The 14,240-nt window shown below is 35.2% G+C and overlaps 2 protein-coding genes and 1 long non-coding RNA gene across 6 annotated transcripts; 1 reads left to right on the forward strand and 2 right to left on the reverse strand.

Annotated features, from left to right (window-relative positions):
- Positions 1–869: 869 nt before the first annotated feature.
- LOC141828100 (MADS-box transcription factor 1-like) lies at positions 870–3,878 on the reverse strand. 3 transcript variants are annotated; one of them, XM_074715486.1, is made up of 8 exons: positions 3,458–3,878; positions 2,369–2,453; positions 2,202–2,263; positions 1,949–2,048; positions 1,764–1,805; positions 1,623–1,664; positions 1,266–1,365; positions 870–1,131 (listed from the first exon to the last, which is right to left on the reverse strand). In XM_074715486.1, the coding sequence occupies exons 1-8, from the start codon at positions 3,640–3,642 to the stop codon at positions 1,106–1,108; spliced, it is 642 nt and encodes a 213-aa protein (XP_074571587.1). In that variant the 5' UTR covers positions 3,643–3,878; the 3' UTR covers positions 870–1,105. The 3 variants fall into 3 exon arrangements, with proteins under 3 accessions (XP_074571587.1, XP_074571572.1, XP_074571579.1); XM_074715471.1 differs by having other exon boundaries at positions 1,244–1,365; XM_074715478.1 differs by having other exon boundaries at positions 1,055–1,131; positions 1,225–1,365.
- Positions 3,879–5,845: 1,967 nt separating this feature from the next.
- On the reverse strand, positions 5,846–6,743 carry LOC141812946 (uncharacterized). Its single transcript, XR_012600370.1, has 2 exons — positions 6,529–6,743; positions 5,846–6,086 (listed from the first exon to the last, which is right to left on the reverse strand). It is a non-coding gene; the product is annotated as an uncharacterized LOC141812946 (long non-coding RNA).
- Positions 6,744–7,033: 290 nt separating this feature from the next.
- On the forward strand, positions 7,034–13,608 carry LOC141829115 (protein root UVB sensitive 3-like). Of its 2 annotated transcripts, XM_074716533.1 has the most exons (15): positions 7,034–7,191; positions 7,318–7,375; positions 7,789–7,848; positions 7,925–7,963; positions 8,050–8,112; positions 9,967–10,023; positions 10,208–10,271; positions 10,551–10,634; positions 11,325–11,407; positions 11,489–11,618; positions 12,214–12,306; positions 12,564–12,696; positions 12,865–12,905; positions 12,984–13,171; positions 13,280–13,608. In XM_074716533.1, the coding sequence occupies exons 1-15, from the start codon at positions 7,061–7,063 to the stop codon at positions 13,376–13,378; spliced, it is 1,323 nt and encodes a 440-aa protein (XP_074572634.1). In that variant the 5' UTR covers positions 7,034–7,060; the 3' UTR covers positions 13,379–13,608. The 2 variants fall into 2 exon arrangements, with proteins under 2 accessions (XP_074572634.1, XP_074572639.1); XM_074716538.1 differs by lacking the exon at positions 13,280–13,608 and having other exon boundaries at positions 12,564–12,694; positions 12,984–13,127.
- Positions 13,609–14,240: the final 632 nt, after the last annotated feature.

Consider the following 14,240-nt stretch of genomic DNA (forward strand, 5'->3'; position numbering starts at 1 on the left):
CATCGCTCATGCAGTTACTGAGCAGTTGCAATACGGTCAATAAAATGAAGTTAGAGGTCGCATAATATCTGATTTACCTTCCTTCTTCATTAAGTTGTGGGTCGGTCATAAGAGCATTTGGTGTGAGCTTTACACTTTATGCATCAAAAACATAAAGTGAAGTTGGAAGAAAGCAAATCTAGGTGGGGAAAGTATCTTTTTCTTAATTATGCACATTTTTTGTATTAGGGGGAAAAATAAAATAAGTGTTAGAAAAAATTTTCAACGATATTTTTTATTCATTTTGTTTGACAGAAAAATTAAAGGTAGACAAAAGAACAGGGGAAAAAAATCATTGCTCAATTTCTCTATATATTGTTTGCATTCGATTTGGACATAAACTCATTTTACCTACACAACTGAACTTAAAATTTAAAATCATTTCTTTTTTCAAATATATTTATATTTTTAATGTATATTTTTTACAAATGAAAATTTTAAATTTTAAGTTTCTTTTATTTTCCTTTTCTCTAAAAAAATAGCCGGATAAAGGTATCTTAGAATTGTATTTATCATTTTTTTCCCCTTAGCTATATATATTCTTCGTAGGAATCAAGTTAATGTTATCCACTGTTTTGCCACAACTTGGTGAATCTTAGCAACTTCTATCACTTCCTTTTTACAAAAAGAAAAAAAAAAGAAATTATCACGCATGTCATAACGATTTATGATAATACTGCATCAATAAATTCTTTTCGTTAAATAATATCTATTCATCCTTATCTGTTTGTTCCCACGGATGCTTCCAGCTAGATCAGTTGCCATTTTCTTCAAATGCCATCTGGAGACAAAGTTCTGAATCCCAACAGATGATTAAGATAACTCAAATGTACTTTACAAAACGTTGTGATATTTGTACGATATGATCTTTTTACATACATGCACACCATGAAGAAAGGTTTATATAAGAACCTTTCATGACCTTTCTCATATGTTTAAATATGTTCTCAAAATATGAAATATTAATTTTAACTTCATTCTATATACATAGTTTGGGATCAAGATCTTCACATCCATTGCCGGACAAATTCTTCAACATCATCCGGCATCTCGGTAAATTCACCATTCAAAAGGCCCATGGAGGGATTGGATCTACGAATAATCAACATTAAAAAGTGGAAGTTAAGGACTCAAAAATTTGGATTTATGATTTCAGAAGGGAGGATTAAGATAAAAAATTCTCACTAATTAATCGAGCAATTACCCAATTTCCACAGGATGATCACCTTCGAGAGGTTGAAACTCCAATTGATCAGCATCCATATTGTTGTTATCACCCTCTTGCATTGAGCTATCAAGGAAATCATCCGCAACTACTTCTTGCAACTGACAACAACAATAAAAAAGAAAAGAAAAAAAGGAACCTCTCATTTTGACATTAAATGTAGACAGAAATTAAAGTATTGTCTTTTTCATATTCTTCTGTTTTTGTCATCTAAATAGGACTTTAGGAGTAAGTGATATTTAATCATTTTTAGCATCTGATGCATTCAGTAAAGTCATGAACAAAATTATTACCAAGAAAAAGAATTGTTACTAAAGGGATAACAAATATTTTGGAATCAGGCAACTTCATGTACTACCTTCTTTCTCAGGGCTATGTTAGATTCTTGCAACATGTTTTCCTGCATGCATTGAGAAGCGGTGTGGTCACACAGTATATGTATCTTGATTAAATAAAAGGAGAATAAATGTAAGCAAAATTAATCTGGACTGTAAAATACCTTACATTTAAGATCAGATATCTGATTAGTAATTACTTCTCTCTGGAAGGCAAGAAAAACAGTGAAGTTACAATTAAATATAATTAAAATGAAAACTTTCTATTTATATTTGCCCTATTCATTTAGGTATTTATGTAATGTATCCAATTTAGCAAAACCAAATTTATATATGTACGCACACCAACCTTTGTTGATCTGATATGGCTCAAAGATACTTCAATTTGATTCTCAAGTTGATCAAGCTCTTTATCGTTTAGGGACTGTAGATCTTCACCAAGCAAGTTTCTGAATATTGACATGGGTAATTAAGTAGAGGATTATCTTAAATATTTAATAAAACGTTTCTCCAGTAATATGAATACTACAATAAATCTGCATAAACAAGAAAATATTAAATTCACGAAGGAAAATTAAATCAAAATATAAAGAAATCAATACCTCTGAGAACGTTGTAGAAACTCAACTCGTGTTTTCAGCCTCAAGAATTCTTGATAATTATCCTGTTTTTAAAGAAACAACAATCAATTTATAATACAGGGAATAGAAATTAAGAATCATATGAAAGCATAATATTACAAAAGAGGTAGTGGAATTAATTAATTTACCTGTATATCATTATTTGATGAGACCAAGGATGCTGATGGATTATTATGGCTACACCTTCGATACCGTTCAATTATTTTAAGCAAACTGGTTCAAAGTGAAAAACAGTAACCAGAATGTTAAAGAAAATTATAAGGGAGAAATTAAAGAAAATGACTACTTTCCACAAAATCTTTTGTGATAAAAAATACATGGGTAATTATTTTAAGAAGTATGTACATGGCTTAAATAAAAAGTGGATGCACTAATGCACATAATGAACAGAACATATACCTATGTAATCTACAGAATGAATATACATTAGACAGAAAAAAAATAAACAAACAAAGTCGGAAACACATGGTCTATAAAATGAATGCATATATGAGGATTTAACAACAAATAAATATGATCAGAGTAACAAATGTACAAGTGCTTAATTATGAAGCCCCCTTCATAACTCATAAGCCTAAGAAGATCTTTTTGGAATTTGCATGCGAAGTAGGATGTTCACAGTTTTGAGGGTCGGTAATTTTTAGTCAAAAACTTATGTGAGTTATCTTGTAGGTCATCTGAGAGTTTTTCTTTCTTAAATTAATAAAACATGATTGTGATTTGATAAATTGAGCTTTTAAATATTGGATGCTTTTGAATTTGATTACATATTGATATTTGTACCATCTTTCTATATCATATTTCTTTACTGTTTCAAAATGACAATTGATGAAGCAGATGCAAAATGCAAAAAAAAAAAAAAAAGAAGGATCTTTAATTAAGCCTTAATAGCATCGGTATCTCCTTGTGACATAGGATATATCTTGTATAAATTCCTTTTGTTTGTTTCAATTTTAATTTTATATTTTTCTTTTCTTATTTATCTTTCTTGTTTTATCTAACTCCTTGGATCATGAACAGCACCCAACCCTATTTATCACCACCATGAATCAATGCAACAAAATAAAGATACAGTTTAAGACGATCCTGAAAGACGGATATATTCGAGATAGTGAATCAGAGATTTGAAAGAGAAAAAAAACGCGATGGTTACCGAATTAGACATCGAAAACTGAATCAAAAAAAAAACCTAGAGGTGGAAATTGGATTACAAAAACCTGGAGGTGGTGGAGGACTGGAAGAGCTTGCCGCGGCTGGAGAAGATGATGAGGGCGAGTTCGACGTCGCAGAGAACGGAGAGCTCGTAGGCCTTCTTCAGCAGCCCGGCCTTCCTCTTGGAGAAGGTCACCTGCCTGTTGATCTTGTTCTCTATTCTCCTCACCTCGACCCTCCCGCGCCCCATCCTCAACCGATAGAAATCAGACGATTAAGAACAATGAAAAAAGGAAACGAGGGGCTTTGAAGACGACCGTGTTCCCAGCAAGCGAAGAGGCCGAGTAGGAGAAAATGAAGCACGCCGATCGAGAAAAAGTTTAGTGGATAGCGCCCGCGTCGAGGACGGAGAGGTCAGTGGCTGCTTCAATTTGGTCCTGCAATTTTAGGGTTTCAGCAGGCAGACAAACTCCGTCATTCTCGTACGTCACTCGATCCCTTTGCTTCAGAAGAAGACGACGACCCCTTTATGCTAATTGGAAGACGTGATTTTGAAATAAAAGAATATTCGAATTGTAATTTTACCAAACTGCCCTCCTGTGTAATATTATATAAGCCCATTTAAACCCAAAAACCTCGCCATCAATTAATTTAAAAATTAATCTATAAATCATTATGTATCTCATTGTCGGAGAGATTTTTAAGATTGAAAGGTGAAATAAAATTATAAAAATATATAAATATTTTTTATTGATCAAAGATATGATAAACGAGTTTTAAACGGAATTACAAACATGGAAAGTTCTCAGAACAATTTGCCTGGCCACAAACAGATGACAATACAACTGAATTATGGCCTGGCCACAGACGAGGAAGAAAAATTAAAGATGAATAAGAATATATATATATATATATATATAATCATCTCACATGGGACTGAAGAATCCCAATCTTTTTGGGAGATTTACTACCAACAGCCAAGAGGCTAGGAAAATAAAATATTTGATGAGAGAAACAAAATGCTGCATTTATCCGATTCGATCGTCCCCCTGTTGAGAAAAATGTAGCATCACTGATCTGCCTTTTGATCCATGATCTTTTGTCCGCCACCAAGGCGGCGTCGAAATGGCAGGGAAGAGTTGCTTATTCAGCGATTGCATTTTCAGTCTGCATCAAGCAACTGCAGCCATTGACAAGGATGAGAAAAGGCAGAATAATGGCGACTGAAGAAACAAAACGTTCCAGAAAACAAAGTCATGTATGGTCGCCCTGTCGCTCTGTTTATCATTACTCAAAAGAACAATCAAATAAAATCAAAATTTTGAATTTTAAATAGAATAAATATCTTAAAAGTAAAACAAGAAAGACATCTCTCTACCTTCAAAAATAACCGTGTGAAAACTTAAAACATTTGAGAGGGCCACCCTGTAGTCTGTACTCTCTCGGCCACTAGAAAAGTCCCACTAGCTAGATACCAAGTGTCGTCAGATCTTTCTTTTAAGTAACTTTTAAAAGCTGACTGTAGATCCCCATCTCACATTATCTCCATAGCTTTCTCCTGCTCCTGCCAAGTGCCAACCTCTAGGCCAAAGAAAATCATGATGAAGTGCTTTTGAAGACTGAGATTCAGTCGTCCATCACTAAGATTAGACCAAAAACAAACAACGATCAATAATATAGTTATCTTGTTTGTGCAATTTAGTCAATGGAGATTGTTTCAAGTACTCTAAATCTTTTGATTTGACACCATATTAAAGTTGATTGACTAAAATTTTAAGTTTAAAAAACATTGAGCCAAGTAAAATCAAGTTTTTCAATTAATATATATATATGTAGAATGGTACGTCGGTATGATTTTTTTAAAATTGTTTTTGACTTGCAATTAAGTCATGTAGGATTTATCTTTTATATATATATATATATATATATATAACTTAGGTGCGCACGCGATCAGCCTTACTAATCAGGATCTTTCATCTTACAAAAGGACTTTGTAACCCTCACAAGTGATGCAACATTTACATAGAGCTCGATAGTGAAAAATGATCCATGAACCCCCAACAATAAGGAAATAGACACACAAATTATCGTTACTGTCTTTGTGACTAAGGTAAGACACCATCCAAACTTTATAATTTGGACATATCATTCATTGTTCTTGTTGTAATTAACAACAGAGGACACCCAACGTCACAAGAGGTAACTTCTCCAAAAGAGAGTAAAAAGTAAATAAGTTATCATTAAGGCTAGACATCATCATGAGATTTCCACCCACAACAAGATATTTCTAGTGAGATACTTTGTCATAATACTCCAGGCTGATCACGAGAAGAGCAGAGTATATATTATAATCCACCAATACGAGACAGTTAAAGTAGCAAGCAACATGGATTAAATTTTTGATGAGCAAAGACTGAATAGTTCACTGCCAGAAATTCTTTGTATGCTAAGAATATCATGTCCATTATATGTCAAATTTGCATTGGATAACTAAGAATTTGAGCTATGAAACTTGCTTGTTTATCAAACAGTAAGATTTAACAGAGCCATTAACCAGAAAACAGAACACATTGTTGCTTTGACCGCAGGTAAGAATTTTCTGCTTCTTCACACTCCCTCCGCTGCTACCATTGGACAGGTGAACCGGGAAAGCGTCGTTACCAGGAGAAGCTTCAGCCTTCTAAAGCGTACAACCTACATGAAGATAAGTTCCGAATTAGCTTCGCAAGACAGCATCCATCCAGTGAATATGATGGCGGGTGTTGGTTGAAATATGAGCATTCAATTTTAGGGACATGATTTCACTTGAATCTTGTTTGTCAAATTTCTTTATGAGATTCTAATACAGTTGTGCATATTAGCACAAAAGTTAATTCATCAAAATTAAAAAAATTTGTGTTCCCAATATGAGTCAAATAGCTAGAACTTAATTTGAAACAGATGAAGATGAAGAAGTGCCTCCTCTGCTCCGACTACGATCCAACGAGGGACTGCTTCACTCGGCAGATGAAGATGAGAATAATTGATGTAGAACTAGGGCTCCATACCTCCCGCCTTCCGTTTCAGGAGGCTATCAAATCGCCAAAAAAAGGAACGCAGAAGAATTAAACAAGAAACTAACGCTGGGGTTTCGTACCTCCTACGCTTGAAAGATGAAGATGAGAATTAAACTGGACTATCAAAGCGCCTTCTCTGCTCCGACTATGATCGAGCGAGGCGCTTCTTCGCTCGGCAGATGAAGATGATCTAAAACTAGGGCTCCATATCTCTCGCCTTCCGATTCAGAAGGCTATCAAAGCGCCAAAAAAGAACAGAGTGAGAAGAATTAATCAAGAAACTAACACAAGGGTTTCGTACCTCCTCTGCTCCGACTACGAAGATGAGAATTAAACTGGGATCAGGCTCGCTCGCTTATGAGCAACTACGAAGAGGTTGGGTGAGAAGCCCGACGGCTGTGATTTTGGAGATCAGAATCAAGGGATGAGGAAATGGGAATTTTGTTTATCAAGCGGTGATCTTATTTTCATCCGCGCTGCGATAGACCGGGGTTCGACTCGAGTGTTTGGTCGCAGTCGCCTAAGCGCAGGGCCATCGTGGTTTATTTCACGAATCAAAAAAAGGAGCTGTAGATCGGGAGAAGGGAGGCGAACTGGTCAACCCCCACCTCTATGGCGGCTTCTCCCTTCTCCACTGACACAGTCTCGTCGATCACGGTGGAGGAATGGAGGGGATCGGCCTCCACCAAGCTGTCCTGCACCTCCGTCCTCATTGCCGATCGTTCCTCGCTCAAGATCCATAGGTGAATGTTACCTTATCAAGTCTTGCAATTCTCTCCATTATTATATCTCGCTCGCTTAGGTCATTAGCTTCTCGCCGAGCTGAGGTTCCCTTGGCATGCTGAACGGAGCCTTGCGTTGGATTTCAGATCGGGAAGTCGATGGAACGAGATGAGCAGGAAGATTCTCGAGGCATTCATCCCAGAGGTATAATTAGCCTTATATCCCTGGAAAGGTTGCCACAATCGGTTTTTTTTTAAAGTACTATTATTATTTTACTCTTTCGTCTGATTGCTGTATATCCGAAGCTCCATCACTACAGATTGTCTAAGGCCAAGTCCAAAAGCATCAAACTCGATTGTCTATCTATTTCCTATAGTGAACATCTGGGATCTCAAGGCGTTTTGGGAAGTGACTACACTAATTAATTTAACTTGAATACCGGCGACTATAAATTTGGATAATCTTGATCATATAAATTTAGGAGGAAGATAACTAAATGCGTAGTAGAAGGAAAACTCTCAAGATTGCTAAAGGGGCTTTCGGAGTCATAGAGATTTTCTTAGGAATAATTTGATTTGTTCAGTTGTTCTTTTACAATGAAAATATTCTGAATGCAGGGATTTCCAGGCAGTGTGACTCCAGATTATGTTCCTTTTCAAGTATGGGACTCCTTACAGGTACAAACATGGATTGAAACTCTGCATGATTTTATTTATGTCATCACTTGCCTCATGCACTCTGTAAACATGATAGGGGCTTTCTACATATATACGTGCCATGCTTTCAACTCAAGTAAGTTACTATCCTATATCTTGTTAACATAGAAGCCAAGTGTGTGCATAACCATTTCAATGAATAATGTGGTTAACTTGCATAAGGCTCTTTTGAGTGCTATTGGTGTTGGTGAACAATCTGCTACAGTCATTGGTGCCACTTTTCAGGTACCTCTTTTCACTTCGATTTATCTTGCTGAGTAGATATGTCTAACTACATAGTTGGTTCTTATGTTTTATATTTAAGAATTGAAATATTCATCTCTACAGTGTCATATCTTTTTCTAACTTTTATTATGTCTAACATGGATATTTTTGTTTTCCCCTTGTCATATAAATTCAATTCAAGCGAAGTTCTGTCTTTACTTATAGATAGGTGAAAATGTATGATATGATATTCCAAATACTTGCTACTCACATGTGAAGTAAGGCAACCATTACTGTAAAAATGGGATAGGTTCAATCTATGGCTAGTGGGAGCCCTCCTAAAAGGATTTAATAAATTCATTGAGTTGTTGTTCCAAAGGAATAATGGCTAATTATCAATGGTATCCCTTGTTGGCTCTTTGTTAAATACTTGGCCAATGACTTCCTAACATGTCGTAAGCCAAATAATGAATCCACAATAAATGGTAAAGCATAGTAATGCTATGAATGACACCGATGAAAGTATATAATTGTGGTTGCAGTGCATGAAAATTTACCTGGGGAAATAAAATAGTAACAAGGTATACTTATCATGACATTAATTCTTCAAGGGAATAAGACTTTGCGGGATGTTATTTCATCCTTAACCACACACATGAAATAACCATTAAAAGGGGCAGCCCGGTGCACGAAGCTCCCGCCATGCGGGGTCCGGGCACATGAAATAACCATTATGTCTTGAATTTTCAACAGAATAAAATTTTATGGATTCTATATTTTTTTAGTTTAGCTACCTATAACTTTTCCTTAAATATTGCTAAATATTTTAATTAACATTGGTTGTAAATGTTGATATGAGAGAAAATGGGTGTTGATCGGTAACAATTGACAAAAGTAGGTTATGAGCATAGGTGACAAGCAGATAATTTTAAGTTTTCTAGTTACAGCAATTTGAATCAATTAAAGGAAAATTGGTACAAAGAGAGGAGCAGGGATTTTGTAGAAACTTCTCTTAGGGCTGTACGTGAGCAGAGTTAAGCTTTGTTTTTTTATCTTGTCAATCTTTAAAAACATGTTCAAGCTTGTTTTGTGACATGCTTATTAAGCTCGACCCATGCCCGAGCTTCTACCAAGCTCAACTATAGACAATGTTGTTGTTATAATCTAGTTAAAATATTGATCTAATAAATTCAATTTATTTTATTTTTCTCATTTCTATGATATACATGGATATTTTGGAGCTATAAATTTTCTGTAAGATATCAAAATAATAGACATAAATAGCATCATAAATATATACATGATTAAAATCCCACTAGAACAAAGTGAAAAAAAAGCTTGGTTTTTGAATTTTTTACTAATTTTGTTCATGTATATTAATGAGTCAACTCAATATTGTTCGGACTTGTTTATTTTATATTTTCATTATGTTGATCGAATTCAAAAGAGGTTTTATCGAGCCAAGAGTCGAGCTTGTTTATGAACATTCTGTTTACTCATCACACTGACTTCACTTTACGACAATAAAGAAGTGCCACCTCAATTAGTTTGGATGTGGTATAAACGAAGTGGAAATTGCATAGTTGCACTGACATGAAAAGATTTTTCTTCTTCTTTTGAGTCCTTTCTATTTCCTCTTCACTCTGCAAAGTCCAAAATCTTCCGATACAAATAAGTATTATCTTTGGGATTCTGTGTTGGTTGCAAATTCTACATATTTTTATATACTGACTCATGAAGTTTTTGTTCTTTTTTTTTTATGTTTCATTTCTCTTCTTATATGTTTTTGTTTGATTTGTATGGTGGTTTTAGTTCTTTTTTCCTTTGATTATACGTTTCTCTGTTATTAATAACATACTGTGAAGGCTTTGACAGTGGTTCTTGAGGGATTTCACTGGAATGCTTGGAGGTATTTTGTTCACATTTTATCAGGTAAAGGTATATCTTGCGATAAATACTGTGAAAAATTTGGACATGGGTGGTAGCTTTTCTTCAGATGTTTATGGTACGGTGCCAAAAAAATTTTTGGCACTGAGAATTCATGTAGCACTTACGCTGTATCCCTGCTTTCTTTTACATAAGCGTTTGTTTTGAGGAAACCACTACCTTTTTTCAGGGTTCTAACCTTGACAGTAATGCAAAGATGTGGCGGTTAGTAGCAGATTTCATGAATGATCTTGGTATGACTTTTTGTAACAGATAAATCTGACACTTTTTGTGATATTGTCCTGATCTTATTTTACATAAGTCCAAATTTCGATTAAGTGATTAGTTAATACTAGGTTTTTTTTTGACCTAGCAATCAATTGTTTCTTCAATTGTTTATACTTGTTGAATATCTATTTCCTGTGCCAAGCTACTAGTTTATAATTTTATTCAGCTACCTAGTTTCATCTAAATTCTATCAACTGACCTAGAGCTTTGCCAACAAAAATGAACTTCTAATGTTGTGATTGCAGGAATGCTGATGGATCTTGTGTCCCCTCTCTTCCCATCAGCTTTGCTAGTAATAGTCTGCTTGGGGAGCTTATCAAGATCATTCAGTAAGTTCATGATAATATCATGGAAAACAAAATTCACTGGTGACTGAATTTTAGAATTGCCTCTGATATCTAATGTGACTTTGGCTTAATTTCCTACTTCGTATTATCTGTACTGGCGGTAAATGTCATACTTTTGCGATTATTATATTGTTGATAATGATTGCATGATCAATGCTTAGTGTATCTACATTGGTTTGCTGAGAGCCTGATAATACTCCAATCCCAATGTTTGTGACAATCCCTAAAACTCTTGAGTGGAGATGCATCTTAACTTTATCCAGCAACATTGTGTATTTTGAATCCATATAATTCCAGATTTCAACAATACCATTGAGTCACTGCTAATTTATTTCAATTCTCCAAGGGGTTCATCTATCAAATGGCTAAATGCTATGCAGTTCTTCATTAAATTTGCTGTTTCAAGGTACTTTAGCATTTTACTAAACATTTTTGGGGAAGTATGTCCTGTTATATCGGAGCTTCTACACCATGTGTTATATATTTTTTGAAATAATCTTGCTTGTATCCTTTGTACGGAGCTCCAACATCCTTAGATTTTACTCAACTCTATTTGAAACATAGCCTTTAATGCCTACAAAGAATTTTAATTCTAGTCATCTATACATATTTAGATTTGATGTAAAAGTTCAATTCCTGTTTTTAGAATGTTTTCTATTTCTTATTTGGTAGCTGGCGTTGCTAGTGGAGCTACTAGAGCGGCATTGACCCAACATTTTGCACTAGAGAATAATGCAGCAGATATTTCTGCTAAGGTACATGAGTAAATGAGTTCCCACAATTATTCCAAATAACATTAACAAGCACATATTATTTGATTTTTGTAATTTCATCAGGAAGGTAGTCAAGAAACACTTGCAACGATGGTAGGAATGGCTCTAGGAATGCTTCTAGCTCATATCACAAGAGGCTATCCTTTGGGTGTGTGGATTTCATTTCTTTCCCTGACAATGTTTCACATGTATGGTGGGTTTGCTCTCTGCACTTTCTAGCCTTCAGTTTTCATGACCACAACTTAAATTCTCAATTGTTATCATCACTGACTGTGGCCTTTTAATGCAACCTACTACTGTTAATTTGCACTACTTTATATTCATCAATTAGATTTGGCTTTTTCCTTTTGTACTGCCATCAATCTTAACCTGAATGGTCCAACCAAACACTGTTTGATATCATCTGAGTGGAGGATGTATGAGAGCATTGAAAGTTCGATTACTTGCAACTTGTGTTTTGGTTGGATCATTTTCTTCCATATCTATGATTTGATGGCATGTATACAGTATATCTAACAGAATAATGTCTTTGGCTGAATAATTTCTTTGATTTGTGCCAACTAATGAGTTTGTGTCAATAACACTCATAGACACATAGTGTGCTGTGATTCAGTTATTGGCTACAACATACTATAGGTAGCTGCCAACACTCCTTTTGCATGAACATATTTTTCCCATAAGATTAGCAAGTAGAAACTGGGTGTGCACAGTTCTTTGTTGCATGGGGACACAGCGGGTATTTTTCTCATTTTTTATTCTTTTATTGCTGTATGCATTCTGCTGTTCAGCAAATTACAGGGCAGTTAGATGTCTTTCCTTGATGACATTGAATAACCAGAGAGGTTCAATTCTGCTACAGCATTATATGCAGAACAAGACAGGTAACAGCCTTTTTCTAGTTGAGTACAAAAATGAAAACAAATTAAAAGAAAAGTTATTGACAAGTACACTAGATCCTGAGAAAAGTTATATTCCTGTTACTAGAAATTTTCACCTCTTGAGCATGTCATTGCTTTAACTCACTTTGCAACGTCACTTTACTCTAGCACCTAAGGCACATGCACTGAGGATTTTGCAGAAACTTCATTTTAATGTTTGTTCCATGACATTCTGTGATTCTGTACATGTATTTTGGTAGTTCTTGCTCCACAAGAAGTGTCAAGGAAGGAGCACATATTTCCTACTTGGTCCAGCTGGCAGAGAAGTGACAAGTCACTGCACCAGTGTGTTCACTTGGGTGTTAAGGCTTCAAATTTGAGCCATTCAGATATGTAAGTTTATCCCTTGGTTTACTAGTAAAGCTATGTGTTTGCCTTGCTAAAGGATTACACTTTTCTGCGATGAAATGTTGGAAAATGGACTAGAAGTTTCATTTCAGAGATAAAATTTAGTATCTTTTCGTGTGGAAACCATACTCATCATAAATTTGTATTTCACAGGAAAGAACTCTTGGGAGCAGCAAGTTTCCATTATAGGAAAGGTATAATTTGTTCCTTAGCAGGTTGCCATTTCTTTGCTTAACAATTTTGCTAATTCAGTTGGTTTATGAATACTCCAGCGAACTATTTATTGATCGAACAGAAAGGGATGGTCCAAGTGCTGATCCATAAGGAGGCAACATCCGCTGATACATTGCAATCCTTTTTCCATGCCTTGGTTATAGCAAGTCTGGCAGGTAAAAGCAAATCTCTGCATGCAGAGAGCCGACTATGGATGGATCAACATTACTCTGATTTTATGACAAAGGTATCACTCACACCCATGACACTAAGCCAAATGCACCTGGTTAGGAACAATATTAGAATCATTTAATTAAATTGCACTTGATTTCTTAACGATCATTATTGATAGCAGCTGAAGTCATCAGGATGGTCTACTGAGCGTCTTCTGTCGGGTTCCCTTGTTTGGAGGGCTGTATGGGTTCAAAACTCTTCAGATGAGAAAACGAACTAAGAGTTGGGAGTTATTTGTCCCTTCTAATAGGACACTAAAGCTATTTTATGCAATTACACTGAGCATTGCATTCTGAAACTAATTTTGAAGTGCTTTCTTTGCAGACCAATTGCTAGATTAATATTGTGAAAGGAATAAGAATCTGTTAATTCATAAGGTATTTCTCTCAATTTGTGCACACTGAAACCAAAGCTATTTTGTGCAATTACACGGAGAATCGCGTTCTGAAACTATTGTTTGAAGCGCTCTCCCTCCTTGCATTTGTTTGTAGATAAACTGCTAGATAAATATTGTGAAAGGAATAGTAATCTGTTATATTCAAGAGGTATCTCTCTCAATTTGTGTTAGACAGTCATTCAAATAATTTATCAACAACAATAATTTTTTCTGTTGAACTCCACATTGTTTGAGCTGAATGCTGAACGGACGACGGCGTCTGACCGCCACCACCGGCGCAAGATTTTGTCGATAGGAACAGGAATCTGTCGGGGCCAATTTAATTGGAGCCTTCTTGAGTGCATGGATGACTCTTTACTTAGCAAACACTAGAAAATGAACACTTTATCGAAATGTTTTCCAATGACACAGAATCTCCTGTAACTGGAGAGGACGAAGGTCACCAGCCCAAACCTAACAATGTGGAAGAGCCTCGTTCTTTGCATTCCTGTTAAATGGGCCCATTATATTACCTGGTCCAAAGTGCAAATAAAAATTATAAACTATTCAGTGACAGAAAGCATAAGTTTAAATAAGAAATTATGAATTTTAATATTTATTTATGGCAATTACATTATTATATAAATTTTAGAAATTATAAATAGTCCATCAGGAATTTATAATTTTTATACATAATAATGTTGGA

The sequence above is a fragment of the Curcuma longa genome, chromosome 1 (assembly GCF_044706935.1).
Source record: "Curcuma longa cultivar G26 ecotype Majalengka, Jawa Barat chromosome 1, ITB_CL_G26_1.1, whole genome shotgun sequence".
In the NCBI taxonomy this organism is placed as follows: domain Eukaryota; kingdom Viridiplantae; phylum Streptophyta; class Magnoliopsida; order Zingiberales; family Zingiberaceae; genus Curcuma; species Curcuma longa.

What these genes read in the sequence shown, in the direction of transcription:
- LOC141829115 (XM_074716533.1), top strand. Translation starts at nt 7,061, where the DNA reads ATGGCGGCTTCTCCCTTCTCCACTGACACAGTCTCGTCGATCACGGTG. An exon ending in GACAATGTTTCACATGTATG is followed by an intron (nt 11,619 to 12,213) that starts GTGGGTTTGCTC and finishes TCTGCTGTTCAG; the next exon opens with CAAATTACAGGGCAGTTAGA. An exon ending in ACTCTGATTTTATGACAAAG is followed by an intron (nt 13,172 to 13,279) that starts GTATCACTCACA and finishes TATTGATAGCAG; the next exon opens with CTGAAGTCATCAGGATGGTC.
- LOC141828100 (XM_074715471.1), bottom strand. Translation starts at nt 3,642, where the DNA reads ATGGGGCGCGGGAGGGTCGAGGTGAGGAGAATAGAGAACAAGATCAAC. An exon ending in CATCAAATAATGATATACAG is followed by an intron (nt 2,264 to 2,368) that starts GTAAATTAATTA and finishes CTTTAAAAACAG; the next exon opens with GATAATTATCAAGAATTCTT. An exon ending in TTTCTACAACGTTCTCAGAG is followed by an intron (nt 2,049 to 2,201) that starts GTATTGATTTCT and finishes GTCAATATTCAG; the next exon opens with AAACTTGCTTGGTGAAGATC.